Source organism: Neovison vison, chromosome 2 (genome assembly GCF_020171115.1).
Source record: "Neovison vison isolate M4711 chromosome 2, ASM_NN_V1, whole genome shotgun sequence".
Taxonomy (NCBI): Eukaryota; Metazoa; Chordata; class Mammalia; order Carnivora; family Mustelidae; genus Neogale; species Neogale vison.
The window spans coordinates 230863088-230883697 of NC_058092.1; the positions used below are offsets into that span (position 1 = coordinate 230863088).

At 39.4% G+C, this 20610-nt stretch overlaps 1 protein-coding gene across 6 annotated transcripts in view; it reads right to left on the minus strand.

Moving 5' to 3' along the window:
• Positions 1-20610, minus strand: part of ATE1 (arginyltransferase 1) — a 168904-nt gene that overhangs the window by 77283 nt on the left and 71011 nt on the right. For all 6 annotated transcript variants that reach the window (XM_044240653.1, XM_044240651.1, XM_044240650.1 and 3 more), the window contains exons 9-10: positions 13469-13650; positions 9436-9535 (exon numbers count right to left, since the gene is read on the minus strand). In XM_044240653.1, coding sequence (XP_044096588.1) covers positions 9436-9535; positions 13469-13650 — 282 coding nt within the window. The remainder of the gene's footprint in view (positions 1-9435; positions 9536-13468; positions 13651-20610) is intronic.

Consider the following 20610-nt stretch of genomic DNA (forward strand, 5'->3'; position numbering starts at 1 on the left):
CTTAAAGCACTTGGCTCTTAAGGAATTGCCTTTTGACTCTGATGCAGCAAGTTTCCACACGGGACAATTTTAGAAACAAGAATTTGTGATGAGCATGTGAATTCTTATTCCTCCCACTGCCTGCAGGAGGCATCAAAAATCCCTTGCTAAAATTATTCTGCGGTCATTTTTCTACTGACTATGTCTAATTCACTACACATTTAACATCCCAAACAATAGGCGCTGAATCACAAACTCCAGAGTTGTGTCCTCTGCTGTGGGTAAGCGATGAGATCACTTGTATTTCTTTCCGACCAACGGCAGCGAAGTCACTACTACATGGACTCAAATGCATCAGCCGGGGCTGCAGTGCCAAGGTAAAATAACATTTGCTAATTTGTCTGGTCAGCGTGGGAGCTTGGGGGTTTCAAGGGCTCATGATTTGGCAGATGGAGCTTTGTAAATAAACCCCAATTTTTTCCTGTAGGTACTTTTGTAACAGTGATGCCAACTGCCTTCTTTTAGGCAAACTCCTGCAGAATTTCAGAGGTGCTGTATGACCACAATTAAGCTGAGGCATTGACTTGAGGAATGATTAATCACAGATGAATTAGCTTTTTGTTTCTTTCCTGACATTTCCAAACCCTTTCTGGTGTTTCAACTATCTGATGTCTGGCCATGTCATGCTACCAAAGCAGACTGCCTGAAATCACTGTTTACCTTGGCCTGCATACAAGTCTGGATAAGGATTTAGTCAAAACACCTCTTTCAGATCACAGAAGAGCCTCACAGCAGCACTCTGCAAGACAGCACGGAGAAGAAATTTTAAAAATTATACCTCTCATCATTTCTATATACTCCAATTTTTTACTTTCAAAGGCAAGCAGTTTTGAATTGTATGGAAAGGGGTCAAAATAGAGAATATGAACTAAGCTTTACATGTAAATATTAAACATTCTGGAAACACAGGAAAATCCATTTTAAAAATATTCAGAAAATAAGCCAAATAGATTTAAACCAACAACCTGATTTTTAAAAGCATATATAATAATCCTGTGTGCATACATACATACAAACTATATAACATATAAATGATATAATCCATATATAAAATAAATAAATACGAAGCCACAGCTCAGTTTCCAAGACATACTGGCAGTTAGGCCAAATGAAGAGAAAACCTGTCCAGGTGTTCACCATCTGTAGCGCTACGTGCTCCAGGAAGCGACTCCTCCTGCTGCACAAGGTCAGTCCCATCCACCTTGCCAGGGACTGACTCAAGTACACACCAGAAGCACAACTCTGACAGGTAAAATGAGTGAACTGGGCTGGGAGGCTTCTTGTTAAGGTTGCCCTTAATCTTAAAAAGAGAAACGGACAACCTCACACACATCGGGATAACTACTGTCAGACAAACCCATAAAATAACAAGTGTTGGCAAGAACTGGAGAAATGAGAATCTGCGTGCAGAGCCACTATGGAAAACAGTGGGGTGGGTCTTCAAAAAAATTAAACATAAAATTACCATACTATCCAGCAATTCCACTTCTGGGACTATACATACAAGAAGTGAAAAAGGAAACTTGAGCAAATACTTGTACACCCATGTTCATAGCAGCATTATTCACGATAGCCGAAAGGTGGAAGCAACCCAAGTGTCCGTCAGTGGACAAATGCATAAACCAAATGGGAAATATACATAATTTGGAGTATTATTTGCCATAAAAAGCAATGAAATTCGTACACTTGCTACAACATGGATGAACCTTGAGGACATTATGCTAAGCTAAATAAGCCAGTCCCAAGAAGACAGATACTACATGATTCCAGTTATATGATGGGCCTATCAGAGTCAAATTCAGAGTCACCAGTAGAACGGATTCCGCCAGGGGCTGGCAGAATGGAGCTCGGGGGGCTACTGTTTAATGGACACAGAGTGCCAGTTCTGCAAGATGGAAAGAGTTCGGGAGACAGATGGTGCTGGCGGCTGCACCGCCCCATGGACATCCTGCATACCTCTAACCTGTACACGTCACATGGTTAAGATGATAAATTTTGTTATGTGTATTTTACCACAATTAAAAATATTTGTTAAAAAAAGAAAGAGAGCAGCACCTGAGTGGCTCAGTCAGTTAAGCATCTGACTCTTGATACCGGCTCAGGTCTTAAACTCAGGGTCCTGAGTCCCAGCCCCATGGTGGACTTCACACTGGGCACGGAGCCTACTTAAAAGAAAAAAAAAAGGGGGGGGGAGGGGGACAGAGAGAGAGAGAGAGAGAGAGTGTGTGTGTGTGTGTGTGTGTGTGTGTGTGTGTGTGTGTGTGAAAGACACAGGAGAAGACATTACCCTTTTCTTATTTAGCTACTGCTAATGGCCTATGATGCCCAGATGGGTGGCAACCACCTTGGAACTGTGAGAGAAGCAGACCTAGAAATGGGCGTCACTGAGCATGGCAGAAAGCTGAACTGTCCCCTCCTGCTTTAGCAGGGCAACACCTCCAGGAAGAAACACGTCTAGGCTGAAAATACAATTTCTCTTCATGTCAGCCAGCTCCTAAGCCCCCAAGCTAGTACTGAGTTATGCTAAAACTGTTACCAAATCCCATTAACATGGCCATGATTATCAAAACAGTTAATGTGAACAATGATAATGTGACATAATGAAGCCCATTTCCTTTCATTAATGACTATTTTCCAGCTCTCACTGATTCTTCTGTACCTATCCTGTGCCTTGTGTCTAAGAGGACAGGCACAAACCAAACACATCTTAGTAAGGCATGTTTATGTCAATCAACCTTTACACATACAAACACCGCCTAAATCAAAAGAATTCAATAAAAAAGGCATTTTAAGGAATATCATGCACAAAAATATAACTGCGGGAAACTAGCAAACCACGGAGAATTTATGGCAGCCGGTGTCATCTACAAAACCACGAAAAATGACCACATGCTGATTTTCATCTCGCAGCGCTCATCATTATCATTAGCGAGACAAGCAAAATCGAAATTCATCATGTTAAGAAATGCTTTGTAGGCTCAAGTCTACTAAATGAAATGCCTTACAAAGATGACGTCCCATAAGCCAGCTGGGCACGTCTCTAGGTGTGACTGCATATGGACATTAGGTGACTGTGTCAAAACTCTCTCTTCTGAGCCATCAGAAACTTCTCAGATCAGTTCGGCTCACTTCAGGGTCAATTCTGAGTCTGCACGGCTCCCCAGAGAACGACTTCTCTCTATGGGGACATCTACATCTCTATCTGTGATCTCCATCCCATGCCATGTGTTTTCGTCTTCTGTTGCTGAGGAACAAACCACTCCAAATTGCAGCAGATGAAAACCACAATCATTTATTATTTTTCATGATCTTGTGAGTTGGCTATTGGCTACGGCTCAGGTAGGTGGCTCCTCTGACAGTAGCTCCTGGGTTCAATCAGGCGGCCGGACCCCGCCAGCAAGCTCAGCTGGAGTGAAACGTCCAAGATGGTGTCGGGCCTCCCAGGTGGTGTCTGTCACCAGCCGCAGCCAGTCCTTTTACAGGATGACGGCTGGCTCCGCAGAGGAAGGGGAAGCTGCCTGTCCTCTGAAGGCCTGGGCCTTAGGACTCCCAGAGTTCTCTCCGTGGTATCCTGCTGGTGAGTGCAAGCCAGAAGACCAGCCCAGTCAGGGCAGGGAAACCAGAATCTCCTTCTGACGGACAGAGCAGTGAGCACATACAAGGGGAGAGGCACCGAAGAGGGACCCACACCTTGGAAATCATCTACCACGCCATGGTCCTCCCTACCCATAAAGATAGACCCGTCATTCCAGCACACCCTCAGCAGAACTCATGACTCTGTAAAAAGAGAACAGGCATAACCAGCTCTTCTCTGTGTCTCAGACCTGCCGTTCAATCCTGCCATTTGCTCTGCTTTACATAAGGGTGTGATATGGCGAAGGCTGTAACTTAACATGTCTTAATCTACACAAGAAAATCCAAACAAAACATTACTCTAGTTTCAGGTATAGTTTGTATCGCGGGGTGCCACTCGGCGATTATTACCGACATGCCCCCTCAGCTGTAACCTCCACCAGCGCCCACCAGCAGAGCCCACATCGGCACTGTTCACAGCTGTACTCCCAGGGTCTAGAGGGTACCAGGTACCTAAGACACTGCTGCTTCCCAATTATTAAAAATATTCCTATTTCAAGATATACAGCTAGAAATACAGATTCTTCCACGTGTATTTTACAGTGTGGCAAAAATACACCTTTACTAATGCTTTAAACACTTAGTTATGCTGCAAGAAAGACACTCTTTTAATGATTCCTGCAGTTATATACTAAATTTACCCTCACTGAATCTTGAAAATGAGAGATTTTACGATGGTGTGCAATTCATTTTCTGTGAGTTACCTTTTGTTGGTGTCTAGCTCTGGACCTTCAAATTGCAATGAGAAATATTCATGCTTGAACCAACACCTACCTACAAATTTTGAACAGCACATTTCTGATTAAGAATTCCCATTTTAAAAGCAGTTGTGCTGTTCCTTCATAACTGAGGGCTCTCATTTGCTGAAAATATAATAAAATATCCTTAGAAGAAATGAAAACATCTATAAATGGAACAAAATAGTCATTTTATTCTGCCCACAAACATCTGAGCTCAGACTTTTTCTGCCCTCAACAGTCAAGGCCAAAAGCAACAGACACCCTGCGGCGCAGCACAGGAATTATTCTGGAGAGCTTCACCTTTCTGCGGCACCAACCCCAGCAGAGTTCAGTGCCACTTTCCTCCGAACAAAAGATGGAAGTGTTCACAATCCTGAAATTTTCATAAAGGGAGGCAGTATTGGCACAGATTAGCATCAGCCTCTGCTTTTTCCCGGCATCTGAACTAAACTAAGAAGTGGGGTTAGTAGCACAAGCAGGCCGCTTAGCAATCTGGCTGCCATTTATCAGTAGATAAACACGGAACTTCGACAGGTCTCAGCAAAATCTAAAGTAATGATTTTGTGCATGCTACCCAGCTGGGTAGGATCTACCCTACTAGTCAGTGCAAGAAGATTCTATTCTCAAATTGAGATTTGAAAAAAAAAAAACACAATATATTTGGCTGGCTGTTGGTAGAACATACAACTCTTGTTCTCAGGGTTGTGAGTTCAAGCCCCACACTGGCACAGAGCTTACTTTAAAAAACAAACGAACAAACAAACAAAACCACAATATATCTCATTTTCTACATCATTCCCATTTTACGGTTCAAAACCATGACCAGCTGTAGTTAAGCAACTTGTCCAAACCATCATTACACACTCCTGTACCACAACCCCCCTTTGATATCAGAGTACTTATCTGTATTCCACGGTATCCAGTGTATTCCCTTAGAACCACCTGTGTGACTTACTAAGCTCTAACCTATTTGCAAAGCAGAAGCTATCCTAGTCACGCTCAATAAATACTTGTTAAACAAGAGGGAATTCCTTGACCCTCAGCACTAGTATTTCTTCTCATTAATTCCACAAATGTGTATTAAAGATGAAACATCTATTGTGTGGCAGGCCCACTTTTAGGTACTTGCATCCATGTTGAAGATAAACATCAAGAGTCTCACAAATGTATACAGAGGAGACAGACTTGAACTTTGAGAAGAAACACAGAATGCGAAGGGAGCTGGGGATGGTGGGTGGGTGGTCAAATCTAGTCTTCGTGCCCATTATAGGTCACTGGACCAAGTGACCGCTCAGCTGAGAAATGACGGAGGAGGACGTGCAGCAGGAGAGAGGAGAACAAGACCTCCGTTAAGGGTAAAGACCTCTGGTGGGAAACCCAGCCGAAAGACTCTGGTTGGTCAGCCTTTAATGTTCCAGAACCCAGATAACAAGCATAGATGGGAGCTTCTTCAGTATGAGTGATTCTGAATTTAATGAACAGAAAACAGCCAACTTTAAAATGAGAAATAATCTTCCTTCCAGTTCATTATTGTGCTCTCGGATGTGAAAAAATTAATCTAGTGCAGTCGTTCTCAAGCTTGACTTCACGTTAGAATCTTCTAAGCATTAAAAAACAAACAAACAAAAAACACCCATGGTTTGATCCCCAGCCAATGAGTCAAAATCTCAGAAGGTAGGGCCCACATACTGGTATTTTTTAGAAGCTCCTCAGGTCATCCTAAAGTACAGCCAAAATGGCTAACAGCATTAACTCAGAAGGAAAAGAACACCAGTTGTCCTCCGCTCTCATCCTGAAATGACCCCTCAGCTTCCCACTGGCTGACTTCCTGTCAATCAAACCTTAGTCTAAACATGATGCCTCTGAAAGGCGCTCCCTGACCGACTCTGAAGGAGCCACACCTCCTAAGTATTTACCACATCACACAGGGCTTATTCCTGTCTGATTATCTGCTTTCTTTATTAGCTTGTCGTAGGTCCTGGAGTCTAGGGATCTGGCCTGTGTTGCTCACTGCACTTCCAGGAGGAGTGCAGTCAGTATTACGTGAATGAAGGAAAAAAACGACAGGTGGGCATAGGGGTATCTCTTATGCAAATGGAATTTTATTTTATTCTATTTTAAGATTTTATTTATTTATTTGTCAGAGAGAGAGCGAGCATATGCAGACAGAGTGTCAGGAAGAGACAGAGAGAGAAGCAGGCTCCCCGCTGAGCAAGAAGCCTGATGCGGGACTCCATCCCAGGACACTGGGATCATGACCTGAGCTGAAGGCAGCCGCTCAACCAACTGAGCCACCCAAGTGTCCCGCAAATGGAATTTTAAAAAAATAATACCCTAAAGCTATAATTCTGACAAATTTCAGTTGGTATGATTAAGCCAAACAGACTGAACAGTATGGAGAGCATTTTTTAATTCTTAACTAACAACTAGCTATGAGCCATGCTTCTATTTCCAAGCAGAGCTCAGCCTAGGAGGGAAACTCAAGAATAGCCGGCATTTGGTCTGGACTGGAGTCAACGAGGTGGAATAAAAAGTCTTCATATGGAGAAAGGAGTAATGAAAATATGGTCAACATTTCTATGAATAACAACAACAACAAAAAAGAAACAGGTTAAAGTACAGAACAATTAAGATTTTAGCTCAGGCATAAGGAAAAACTAACAGGAAAAGCCTGTAACACCAACGTGACCATTACAGATGGGAAGAAAAAGTGAAATTTCTCCAAGTCCCTAAGATTGGGATAAAAATACTTCTGTTTAGAAGGAGTCGTGCACAAGCACACAAATATACAGGGTAAATGAATATATAGGGTGGCTAGACTTTTCTTCTGAGTGTTACTATTGTACTACGATACTTAGAGCATTTGAGTTTCCTATCCTGAATTTATTTAGATCTGGTACCACAAAAATGAGCTAGGAGGAGAGAACATTAGTAAAAACAGTACCAAGTAAGTATTCTTGAGAAAAGAGAAATATAGTCATGCTTTTCTTTCCACAGAGTATAAATGTTTAGACCTATCAACTAAATTAATAATTCAGGCATAAAGGAACTATTTGAAGGATTAAATTCACAAGTTACATACAATGTACACTTAAATATGGGATTAAATGCCATCAGGACACCTTGACCAGAAGACTTGGGCCGTGTAAGCATAAAACCAGCAAGACAGTGTATATCACTCTTCTTTCAAAGCCAGCTTTGCTTCTAGGATCCATGGTTCCAACAGTGGAAACGTCCCTTCCCCGACATTCAGCACCTGACCTCAATGCTCTAGAACCACTTTTGTTCATTCCCACATTTAGTTAATCAACAAATTTTGTGGATTACTCATTTGCACAGGGGGGGAAAAAAAGAGAGGGGAAATTTATGGATTAAAAAGATTTACAAGACATACCAATCAAATGTACAGACCCTGTGTGGGTTGTAAGTCAAACAAACTGTAAAAAAAATATTATGAGACAATCAGAAAATATACGCACTGACTGGAGATAGAGGAGGACAGTTAGAAATACTCTGAATGCTTTTGAGGTGTGATGCTAAGACTATATTCTGTTTTCCAAATGCTCTTATCGTTTAGAAATACCCGTTAAAAGATGTACAGACGAAATGGTATTCTGGGTTTGTTCCAAAATAATTCAAAAGATGACGGAGGTAGGAACGGGGCTGAAAGCACGGACGAAACATGAGGACGACGCAAACCGCTGCAGCTGGGTAATGGGTACAAAGGGGTTTGATTACACTTTTCAATCTGGTTTATGCTTTTAAAATACCCATAACTTTTTTAAAAAATGGTAATTCATACATACAAATATGTTCTTCGAGTTCCACATGCCATGCTCTTGGCTCTGAAACCTTCAATGACTCCCAATGGCATAAATACCTCAGAATAGCTTTCAAGTCCTTCAGAGTCCTTCAGTTTCCCCCTTTTTTATATGACTATGTCCCAGGCAAGGTCACCGGCAAATCCTTACTTGTCTGCTCCTTCTCTTTGACCTGTGCTTCCCCATCTGCCTACTGGACATCAGGCCACTTACCCAAACCATTATCCTGATCTGTTCTCATATAGAATACTCCCAGTCCTCACAAGATAACAAGTTTTAAGAAGAAGATTCATGTTTACACCTTTTTGCCTCTTCAGAGCTGAAAGCAGCATTCTAAGTTGAGCAAAAGGTGTTCTGTTCCTGTTTTTAAGGTGGGCAGGATGTGGGGAACCTGCTCCTTTACACTGCTCTGTAGTTTTTACATACAGTAGGCTGCTAATCCTTAGAGAATGTCAAAGAATTTAATTAAAGACAGTCATAAAAGGTAAAACTTTTTTAAAAGGGAAATTCTGACATACAGTTAAATCTCACAATAATACAATAAATTACAAAGAGCAGTAAAGGCTGTGGTTCTCACTATAGAAAGCTTCATTTCTGAGGCAGCAAAGTGATTTCCTTAATTAACCCATTTGTCATGCCCTCAAAGCCCAAGTCCCATATGCCCCGAGACAAAAATCATATTAAGGATTCATTTTTCTTTGATAAAAATCTTATAAACATTTGCATTATTATTACTATTTTTATTACTGAAAATACCTCACTGCTTACACTGAGCTCCAGTTTTTCTGGACTGTGACTGGGTCCAAAGGAAACAAAGCTAAAATGGAAGGAAGGGAGGAAAAAACGGAGGGTGGGGGAAGACTTAGGATGTGCCCAGACAGGAAGACTCCTAGTGGACATACTATGCTACCCTATGTAAGCAGGGCCCTACTGAATATTCTAGAAGAGCCTGGATCTCTGTATATTTGGTTTGTTTCTACAGATCAACCTGCAGTAAGCAAATATTAAGTGTCTATGTGTCCAGCACTGTTTTAGGCAATGAACAACCCAGATTTCATGAAAAGTTTAAAACACATTTAAAAATAATTCATTATCTACATTATAAATATATAAGTGAGTTAAATTAATACGATGAGAAACCATGAAAGCACTAATGTCAACAAACTGCATCTAGAGCAGACACACATGAAAATCAGCCTTACCTTATATTTCATCTTGGGACATGAATGAATGTAGAAACCCATATAATAATAGCTGAGTTGAGATGTTTTCTGATGAAGTTGCCTAGTAAAACCAATTTCTCTGCCAAAAGAAGAATAAAGATGAAGGTACAGTTAAATCTAAGTCCAATACTCAAAGTATATGTAATTTGATGTCAAATATTTGATAAAATCCTAAAAACTAATTGCTAAGCTATTAAGGAACTTCAAGTGTTGAAACAGAAAAACTTTAGAAAATACTTTTAAGATAGCTTTTACTAAAGACATAAACTCTAAATTATTTGAGCAAATGCATCTAAGTTCACATTTTATACTTTATTGAGCATATTAGTTGATCTGAAATTCAAACAGCATAAAAATAGATCTATTTAATACGTTATGCATTATCCCCGTGAGTTCTCAAAAGGCTGTGTTTATCAAGTGAAAAACAGTGCAACAAGTTTTATAAAACTGAAAAACCAACATGTTTCAGGAAGAATGACTATTATGACCATTAACATGCAAACACCTGCAACTGAATATGATGTATAACTCCTTGCTACATCTAGATGCTACTCTAATATTTATTCTCCCTAAAACTAAAGAGTAGAAAAAACTATGCTATCTCACCACTTTTACTCTTTTTGTTGGCATAGGCAAGGATTAACTGAACAAAGACACTGTCAGCAATGCCCATGCTTGAAGTGTTTTTAATTTGCATCCGGATAAATCTGGGCACAGAACTTCATCTCACTTGCCCACATGAATGACTACTTGTATTTGAGAGTTTTAAGGGAACGTTAGTACATTTCTAAAGTAGGAGAAAAGTTGCTTGTTTCGTTTTTATGTTTCTCGAAGGCTTTCTTTTTCTTTCTTTCCTTCTTTCTTTCCAATGAATGCTTGAAATTCAAGGAGAAATTTTTTAAGTGAATAGTCCGTGCATTTTGCAAGTTCAAATGTAAATCACTGAAGGGCTATGATCCTACAAATTCATCTGGAGAAAAACAGTATTTCTAAATCCAAGCAGACTGAATATTATTAGCCTGTAACAGACTAACTCCCACTATTCCTAGAACGAATCCACTTTCAAGGTTCAAAGGGAGGAAGAAAGCACCGATAGGACCAATGCGGGACCACCCACGGCTGACCACCACACTCCTTCCCTTGGTCTTGCCTTGCCCCTCTGCTGCTCAGTTATCCAGGCCCAAACCTAGAACCATCCTTAGCTGTTCTTCTCCTCTCACTCTCATGTCCAATCCGTCAACAGGTCCAGCTGGCCCCATCCCCAATATACACCCTGAATCTGACCACTTCTCACTACCTCCATCTCAGCTAGTCTGGTCTCAGCGGGCATAATGGTTCCCCTGGATGACTGTAACAGCTTCCCGACTGGCTTTCCAGTTTCCACTCTTGCCCCTCTATAAATCCCACGGAGTGGTCTAAGTTGTTTTTTACAGTATGAATCAGATCAGGTAACCTCCCCAAACCCTTGGCCTTCGAAGTGGGTTGGTATCACACGTAGATAAAAATCGAACCTCCCTACCATGACCTATCCGGCGCAGCTCCCCCAGCCCCTCCTCACCAGCACCTCCTACATCTCTGCCCTCCCTGCCCAGCTCCTGTCTATATGCTACCCCCATCCCAGCCCGACCACCTCAGATGCTGGACTACCCATACTTCTACCTTGGATTTTTATTTACACACTTGGGTGCTCTATTTTTTCCTTGCCTCCTCAAATGTCACCTGTCCAGAGAGGTCTTTCCTGACCACCCTATACAAAAAGGACCTCATGCCTACCACTGTGGTTTTATTTTTGTCACAGTATAATGGAGTATTTAAAATTATGTTGGCTTCTAATTTACTGTCTGCTTTGACAAAACTGGAAACCCTTACTCATTTCTATGAAATGTGTCCAGGATACATAGGTTCTTATTAAATAAACATCTGTTAAACAAATTATTTCTAAAATTTTTCTTGCTAACAAAACATGCCATGCTCATGATCCCTAATTCAAACATTTTTTTAAACCTACAGACTAGGTTATATAAAAATCTGTATTGATTATAGATTAAAATATAAAAACCATATTCACTATACAACTGCTTAAGAAATTAAAGAAATGGGGGCGCCTGGGTGGCTCAGTGGGTTAAGCCTCTGCCTTTGGCTCAGGTCATGATCCCAGGTTCCTGGGAACGAGCCCTGCATCGGGCTCTCTGCTCAGCGGGAAGCCTGCTTCCTCCTCTCTCTCTGCCTGCCTCTCTGCCTACTTGTGATCTCTCTCTCTGTCAAATAAATAAATTTTTAAAAAAATTAAAGAAATGGAGGGAAACTAGCTAAACAAATTTCACTGAAATACACTCTAATCAATAACAGAACTGGCAATTTATAGCCTATTCTCCCCAATCTTGCTTGGAAATATCAATCTCCTGGCTGCCTTTCCTCTTCTAGAAAACTCAGCAACTCATATTCTCAAGGACACTAAAAGGAAATGACAAGACTATAATGCAGAGGCAATAGCTTTCAGGTTCCCAGGCTCCTCTGCTGCTTCCTCAAAGCTCTCCAGTTCTAGAATTTCAAGAGACACACCAAAGCAATAAAAAAAACTCTCGGTAATTTTGCTGGGAATTGTATATTTACTATCTCGAATGCAGGAGGATTTCAATATCCCTTGGTTTATTGAGATATGAAGTGAGATGTCATATCCAGGTTGGGATTCACTATGTAGTTATATAAATATTCTCGATATTTACCTGAGAAGTCTAAACAAATCCAAGGATACACACTGTAAAGTGACAGATATAAAAACAAAACAAGGAAAATGGCAATACTTTCAAAGTGTTCGCTGATTTTTGTTCAAAGAAAAAGTAGCTTTTCTGAAATAAATATACATTTATAAAGTTACAAAATGTAAATGCTTCAAAGCGTCAGTTCCAATATCATTGATGTCTTAAGTGTCATGAATATTCTTAATTAGTGTATACACAAATGCAATTAAATACATAAGAAAAATTATTACAGAGTTCAGTTATAAACACTGTATAATTGTGAATCTGCTCTAACGTGGCATTAGGAGACATGTCAGATTGAGAATACCTAGATGGGGAATTTTCCTTTATATTACACACCACTGAAACACACAAAAACAATCATGGGCCACCAGATTTTTTACAAAAATCAAATGGAAATTAAAGAAAAATACCAATTCTTCCACTTTTATAATTCAGAAAAAAGCACATACACAACAAAGAAATAATCTCAAAATACATCTTCCCAAGATGTGAGAATGTGACCACTGCACGGAGACTGAAAAAACGAGAAAACAATGACAACATGAGAAAGAAAGAGTCTGAAGGTCCCAGACAAGCAACAGAAAAATACTTTTCAATCCTCCTTTCCTTCTCTACCACATATACATGCAGACAATAAGGAATAAAAATAGAACAAGTATTTTTCAAAGAATAAGGCCCTAATCTTTTTACCATGAGGATAATGCAAAATATCTCTGCTATGCTGTGTATATTTGCAGTCATGAACATAAAAGAGAAATAATCTTTTGATGAGAGCCACGGAATTAAGTGGACATTTAGGGCCTTCTAGTCCTGTTCTATATACTTTGTATCATTATATATCTTTCCAAAAGACTCACATTACTTACACAAGATTCATTTAACCTTTAATCATGAAAAAAATATATACAACAATGACAAAAATATGTAAATACTATAATATTTAAGGAACATTAAATTGTTCTTGATCAAAGAGCTTAAAATAAAGGCACAAACAAAAAAGCATCCCACAAATACAGTGACTTGTCCTATCCTAGACGAATTGATAGCTTAAAAAGCTAGGGAATTACCATCAGACATTGGCCTCAGTTCTAAAAGCGGTATTCTAAACACCACTATATAACAGACTACTATGGCAACAAATATGCACTGTCATATAGGATTTCTGCCATTACATGATGAACTCTAATCAAATGAGGAATTATCTGATGTTCCACCTGACCCATTACCACTGTCAAAAGTAATCTTACCGTAGTGCGGAGTAGACACCCAAAGACAGGAATGAATAATCAGGATCATAGTACAAATAGACAGACGATACACAGTATGGAAGGATGTCGATCACTCCCACAGCAATGATTCTTCCATCAAGCCAGTACTGCTGGTGAAAAGAGCCATAACCACAATCCGGTCCATGAGGGGGGTTCTCAGCCTGTTGAGAAAGCAGATATAAACATGAACACTTTGTTTTTATCTTTATATTAAAAATCTTAATAATTACCTAATATACTTTTATTTTCCTTCGTGACTACTAAAATTTCCCATGTTGCCATCATCCTCTGCAGTCACACCCTATAAAACTTTTTACTTGTATAAACACTGACCGAACAAAAGCATGAGAAAAAGAAATAAGCTTAAGATTTTTTTAACTTGTTTAAAAAATATAACAGTAGGAAATATAAATTTCACAGGATAAATATTAAACTCTATTTTTCTGTTCCACATAAAAGCTGGGAAAGAAATGGTGTATGGGTGAAGATGGAGAATATAAAAGGAGAGGGATGGGTGAGAACAGAGCTGCCCCCATGCTGCCAGCCAGGCCTGATCTGTGATGAGCCCACACTGATAAGGCATATGATCCCATTATTTTTTCTAGGTAAGAGTTCCTGCATAAATACAAAAGGGCTATAAGACTTTCCCTTTCTGGCCTAAAGAAAGTAAAGTTATTTCCTTACCATTATCTTAATGTAACTATAATCCCAGGGACATTTTTCATTTTAAAATTCAATATGATTTTTTAAAAGATCTATTTATTTACTTTTAGAGAGAGAGAGAGAAAGAGCATGCGGGGGAGTAGGAGGGGAGCAGAGGGAGAAGGAGAGAATCTCAAGCAGACTCCCTGCTGACCATGGAGCCTGATGGGGGAGCTCAATCTCACAACCCAGAGACACCGTGACCCGAGCCAAAACCAAGAGTACGATGCTCAACCTGACTGAGCCACTCAGGTGTCCCTTAAATTCAATCTGATTTTAAATATAACTGTTCCTAAATGAAAATCATAAAACAAAAATTATGACACAGCATAAAATGTGCTTTGCTAGAGACTAAATAGGCATGTTAGAGATTAACAATTTAAGTGAACAAATACAACAGAATATGTGTATCATTTTCATACAGCTAAAATCACAGATAGTATGTATGGACAAAAGTAGATGAGAATGAAGAAAAATGAAATAAGTTGGTCTACTAATATTAAAGCCAGAAAAAAAAAACCACACTACAAGATAGGAAATCTACTGATCAATATCTCTCAAAACACAGGTATTAAAAACTCTCACCTAAGTATCAGTAAATCAAATCCAAAAATGTATAAAAAGAATTATATATGTAAGTGACAAAGTGGGATTTATTCCAGGTACAGAAGCCTGGTTCAACATTAGAAAAATAATTTTTTTTAAAAGGGCAATTAATGTATTCTATCATGAAAAGACGCTAAAGGAAAAATCCTGTATCAATTGACCCAGAAAACACCTCTGACAAAATCTAACATCCATTCATGACTAGAAACAAACTAGGAAGAGAAAGGAATTTCATCAACTTGGTAAAGAACATATATACCAAATCTACAGCTGACATTATACTTAATGGTGAGAAAATGGATGCTTTCCCAAGAAAATCAGGAACAAGGCTATGATACCCCTCTTATCACTCCTATTCAACATCATAATGGAAACCCTAGATACTGTAATAAAAAGGAAATAAAAGGTATAAAGATTGGGAAAGAAAAAAATAAAATTCTCCTTATTCACAAATGACATGATTTACCATGTAGAAAATCCAAAGAATCAATAATAAAAAATGGAAATAATAAGCAATTATAGCAAGGTCACAGGATACCGAGTCAACAATCTAAAGAAATTTGCTTTACTATTTACTAGCTATACTATACTTATACTTACTATTTACTAGCTATAACTAGAATTTGAACTTAACCCGATACCATTTATAAAACCAAAAAAATTACATGTCTAAGTACAAATCCAACAAAATATGTATAGACTATATATGCAGAAAATTCTGACAGAAGGAATCAAAGAAGACATTAGCTAAATTGAAAAATATTATATGCTCATAGATTGGAAGACTCATACTTCTCAAGCTGGTTCACAGATTTAATATGATCCCAATCCAAATCTTGTACACTATTTTGTGGATATCAACAAATTTATCTAACATTTATATAAAAATGCAGAAGACCTAGAATAGCCAACATAAGTACAGAAGAACCAAGTTGAAGGTCTGATACTACCTGATATCAAGACTTACAATAAAGTTGGGGTGCCAGAGTGGCACAGTCTGTTAACAGTCCAACTTTTGGTGTCTGCTCAGGTCATGATCTCAGGGTCATGAGACAGAGCCCTGTCCAGGCTGGGCTCTGCACTCAGTGCAGAGTCTGTTTGAGATTCTCTCTCCTTTTTCTTCTCCCTGCCCCTCCTGCTTGTATACTCTTTCTCTCTCTAAAATAAATAAATTAAAAATGAAGCTACAATAGTCAAGACAGGGTGATCCTGGTGAAAAAACAGGTAAGTAGAACAGTGTAACAGAACAGAGAGCACAGAAATAGACCCACATAAGTATGGGTGACTGACCTCTGACAAAGAAGCAAAAAGACAGTTCAACAGAGAAAGGACAGTCTTTACAACAAATGATGCTGTAATAACTGATACCCAAATGCAAAAAAATCTAAATCTAGACAAAGACCTTACATCTTTCAAAAATATTAGCTCAAAATGCACCATAAGCCTGAATATAAAATGCAAAACTATAAAACTTCTAGATGATAATATGGGAAAAAATCTAGGTGACCTTGGGTTTTGCAATGAGTTTTCAGAGATGATGCCGGAAGTACAATCCATGAAAGATATAACTGGCAAGATGGCCTTCATTAACATTAAAAACTGCTTTGGAAAACACACTATTAGAAGAATAAAAAGTGAAGCTACTGACTGGAGAAAGCTGCGACACATGTATTGGATAAAGGACTGGTATTCAAGAAAAGAAAGACTCTGAAAATTCAACAGTAAAAAAACCAACAGCCCAGGGGTGCCTGGGTGGCTCAGTGGGTTAAAATCTCTGCCTTTGGCTCAGGTCATGATCCCAAGGTCCTGGGATTGAGCCCCACATCGGGCTCTCTGCTTAGCAGGGAGCCTGCTTCTTCCTCTCTCTCTCTCTCTCTCTGCCTACCTTTCTGCCAGCTTGTGATCTCTATCTGTCAAATAAATAAATAAAATCTTAAAAAAAAAAAAAAAACAACCAACAACCCCTTTAAAAACTGAACAAAGTACCTGAGCAAACACCTCTCCAAAGGAGAGGTACAGGTGGCAAATAAGCATTTGAAAAGATGCTCAACATCATTTGTTAGGGAATGGAAAAGAAAAACAATGAGGAAAAGAAAAACAACTATTGGACTGGCTGAAATCCAAAAACCTGAGTATTAAATACTGGCCAGGATGCGGGACAAAAGGAACCCTCCCTCCCTAATAATGGAATGTAAAATGGTACAGACACTTGACGGAGGATGGTTTGGGAGTTTCTGACTAAACTAGATACGGTGTTACCATATAAAACAATAACCACATTTGTGGTATTTATCCAGTTTGTCTGAAAACTCAGATCACACAAAAACCCAAAAGCCTGCATGCAAATGTTCGTAAGAATTTTATTCATAATTACCCAAGCTGAAAGCAAGTAAGAGATCCCTCAGTAGGTGACAGACAAATCATGGTACAGGGAATACTATTCATTGATCAAAAGAAATGAACTATCAAGTCACAAACACACAAAATGAAGAAACCTTAAGTACATGCTAAGTGAAAGATGACAGTCTGCAAATGCTACCCACACACATTCCAAATATATCCTGTAAAAGGCAAAACTACAGAGACAGCAAAACGATCAGTGGTGGCCATGAGTGCGCGGGGTGAGCAGCTGAAGCACAGGGACTCACAGGGTGACACTGTTCTCTCTGATTCTGTCCTGCTGGACATGTGACATCATGCTCGTAGCAAAACTCAGAACTATATGACACAAAGAGTAAGCCTTGATGGATGCAAACCAAAAGAAAATCATTTAGGAGGTGAAGGGATCCCAGGAAGGAACAGAAATATGACAAGAGAATCTAACTGTATCACAAATGTAAGAAGTGGCTCTTTACATTCATTACATTCATATTCATATTCATATTCATATTCATTACAAATGTCTGGAAGTGGCTGGGAGGGGAAAGGTGCTGGCCTCAGTAACCTTTGGGTCCAGAAGAATGAGGGCAAAAGTAAATCTGCCATAAGCACTGTGTTCTGCCTGATAAAGCTGTTTTACATGAGACTAGGGGTTAACAATTGATACATTGATAACACTGATACACATGTACTATAAACGGATGGAGGTTTCTCACTATTGGGAGTGGGAATTTACAGATAAGTAAATAAAGTCCACAGGGTAATAGATTAGAATTGGGGACAGGACTCCCCACTATATTAAGCTAAACTGTTTAGGGATGCCTGGGTGCCTCAGCTGGTTAAATGCTTTCAGTCATGATCCCAGGGTCCTGGGATCCCAGGGTCATGGGATCGAGTCCCACATCGGGCTCTCTGCTCAGCCGGGAACCTGCTTCTCCCTCTGACTCTGCCTGCTGCTCTACCTACTTTTGCTCTCTCTCTCTCTCTGTCAAATAAATAAACAAAATCTTAAAAGAAACTGTTTATTAGCCTAATATAGAGAAGATGGTTTCATACAGAAATATGTGTAGGCGTGTATATATCAAAGATATGTTCATACAATAATAGTACGCATATATTATTTCTTTACTCGGTCAGATGAGAAGGCCTAAGGAAATGACACCTTAGTAGCAACAAGCACGCACACCTAGTACCCAGAACTTGGTTTCCCCATTCTGTAGTAAAAGAACAAGTCTCTTTGGGAAATGGCTGATTCCAGGTCTGGGACAGGAAATAATATAAGCCTGGCTCATCTTTTTAATGATTTCTTTATTTCAGAGACAGAGCAAGCAAGCAAATGGGAGGAAGGGCAGGGGGAGAGAGAGAGAGAGAGAGAATCCCAAACAGACTCCACACTGAGCAGAGAGGCTGACATAGGGCCCAATTCCAGGACCCTGAGATCACGACACAAGCCGAAACCAAGAGCTGGACAGTCAACCAACTGAGCCACCCAGGCACCCTAAGCCTAGGTCATCTTGTAGTGTCATAAAGTAAGAAAGCACTTGAAGAACAAAAAGAACACACTGATGGAATTCTATGAAAGGGACAAAGGGAACAACTAAAAGAGCTCCCAATGGCCAAAGCTGGAACGATTTGAGCAACAAAATAAAGTAGGATTAGATTACAATCCAAAGTATAGAATAAATATCCATGAGTCCATACTAATGTATATGACTGAAAAAATTAGTGAATGAGGGAGAAAGACAAATTTCCCATGCAGAAGAATTCCAAAGAGTTTATATAAATACTCCGCCCTAAAGGTAAGGGAGCGTAACTCCCTCCTGAAGTATGGGCTGCACACAGGAATTCCCTTCCAAGGAGTGCAAGTATGGGAAGAGGTTTAGGAGAGCAACTGCACAGGTGATCACGGTCAACAACAGCAAATGGGTTCCAGCAGTATCAGTGATTTCTAAAATTTCCACAGTTATAGTTAAAATATTATCTGGGCAATAAATATATCTTTAAACTTTTAAGAACATCCACCAATAATAATAATGTTATTATTATTATTTGTCAAACCCCAGTTCTAGCATTCACTGTCACATATCCCTTTGCTCTTTCAAAAGCCATGATTACCTCCCTAGAAATGGATATAGTTTGAGGAGTAGAACTGGCAACAAACAGAAGCAAAAAAGGAAAGGATATTCATCTGTTAAAACTACAGTACCTGAACTGACACCAATACTCTAAATTCTTAATGGCCTTGAAGTTGAATCACCTGTCTCAGAAGTCAGACTACTCCAAATATGTACACAAATTCCTATGTATCACTCAATTTTATGAAAATCATCTCTTAGATATTAGCGAACTCTGAGGCTCATAGGAATGACGCTCCTGTCTTTAAAAAGATGAGGCTGGAGAGCAACCCGGCAGTGAGGAGGAACCAGAGACAAGCTGTAGTTTATGCTATGGAAGGCGGGGAGCCGGCCAATGTCAGGAAGCCTCCAAGGTAAAAGCTAACTGGATGACTTTGAAATAATCGAAATTCTTGCATAATCTCAATTTAGCATCATTCTAGGACTCATTAAGTCTAATGCGTGCATTCATTCACTAGAAATGTACTTATGAAACACACAGTATGACTTCATAAGCATTATCTCAATAAGTAAATGACCAAAAGTTTATGTTAACCCTAAATATGACTCAGCCCTGCTTGTTGAACAAGCTTGAAAACTTTTTTCCAAATTCCAACTACCTTCTTGGTGTCCAATTTTAATAATTTCATTCATTCCCTGGACCTTCCATTTAAAAACCTGCTTTCACTTACTTTACTTGTTTGTCCTCCTGTGAGTCCAGAGTCACAACCAATGCGACCTCCCGCCACTACGCCTGTATCTCGATGCATGTGGAAGTCAAGGGTCTTCTCCATCTGCAGAACTCTATTTAGCCTTATAATTACTGAGGAAAGAATGAGTCCTTCAACTATGTATTCTGACCCCCACAACATCACAGATGAGGAAACAAGAAACCCAGGAGTCAGTTCAGCAATACAATCAATGATTATTAAATCATGAAGTTGTAAACTGACATACAAACTAGCCTCCCAGCCCCTAGGTCAATGCTAGGTTTATGCGATCCTAAGAAGATCCGCCAATCAAACACATTTAAACATCTTCACTTTTCAAATATCCCTAGGATATCCAAGGCAGCAGGTAAGGCAACATGAAAAACAAACTTTTTCAAAGCATGGTTTCCAACAACTTTCTTAAAACTTGTTTTGCTGTATTCCTTTCCTTTCCAACGTGTTTTCTGACAATTAAAAAATGAATGATTTCCTTTAATCTCTTGTGGGAGCATCACTGACCCAATTTTAAAAATCAGATTTAAAAAGTAGAAATCAATCTAAGTGAAGGCAGAGAAGAAGCTATTTTCCAAAAGGTACACCTGGTTGCTTC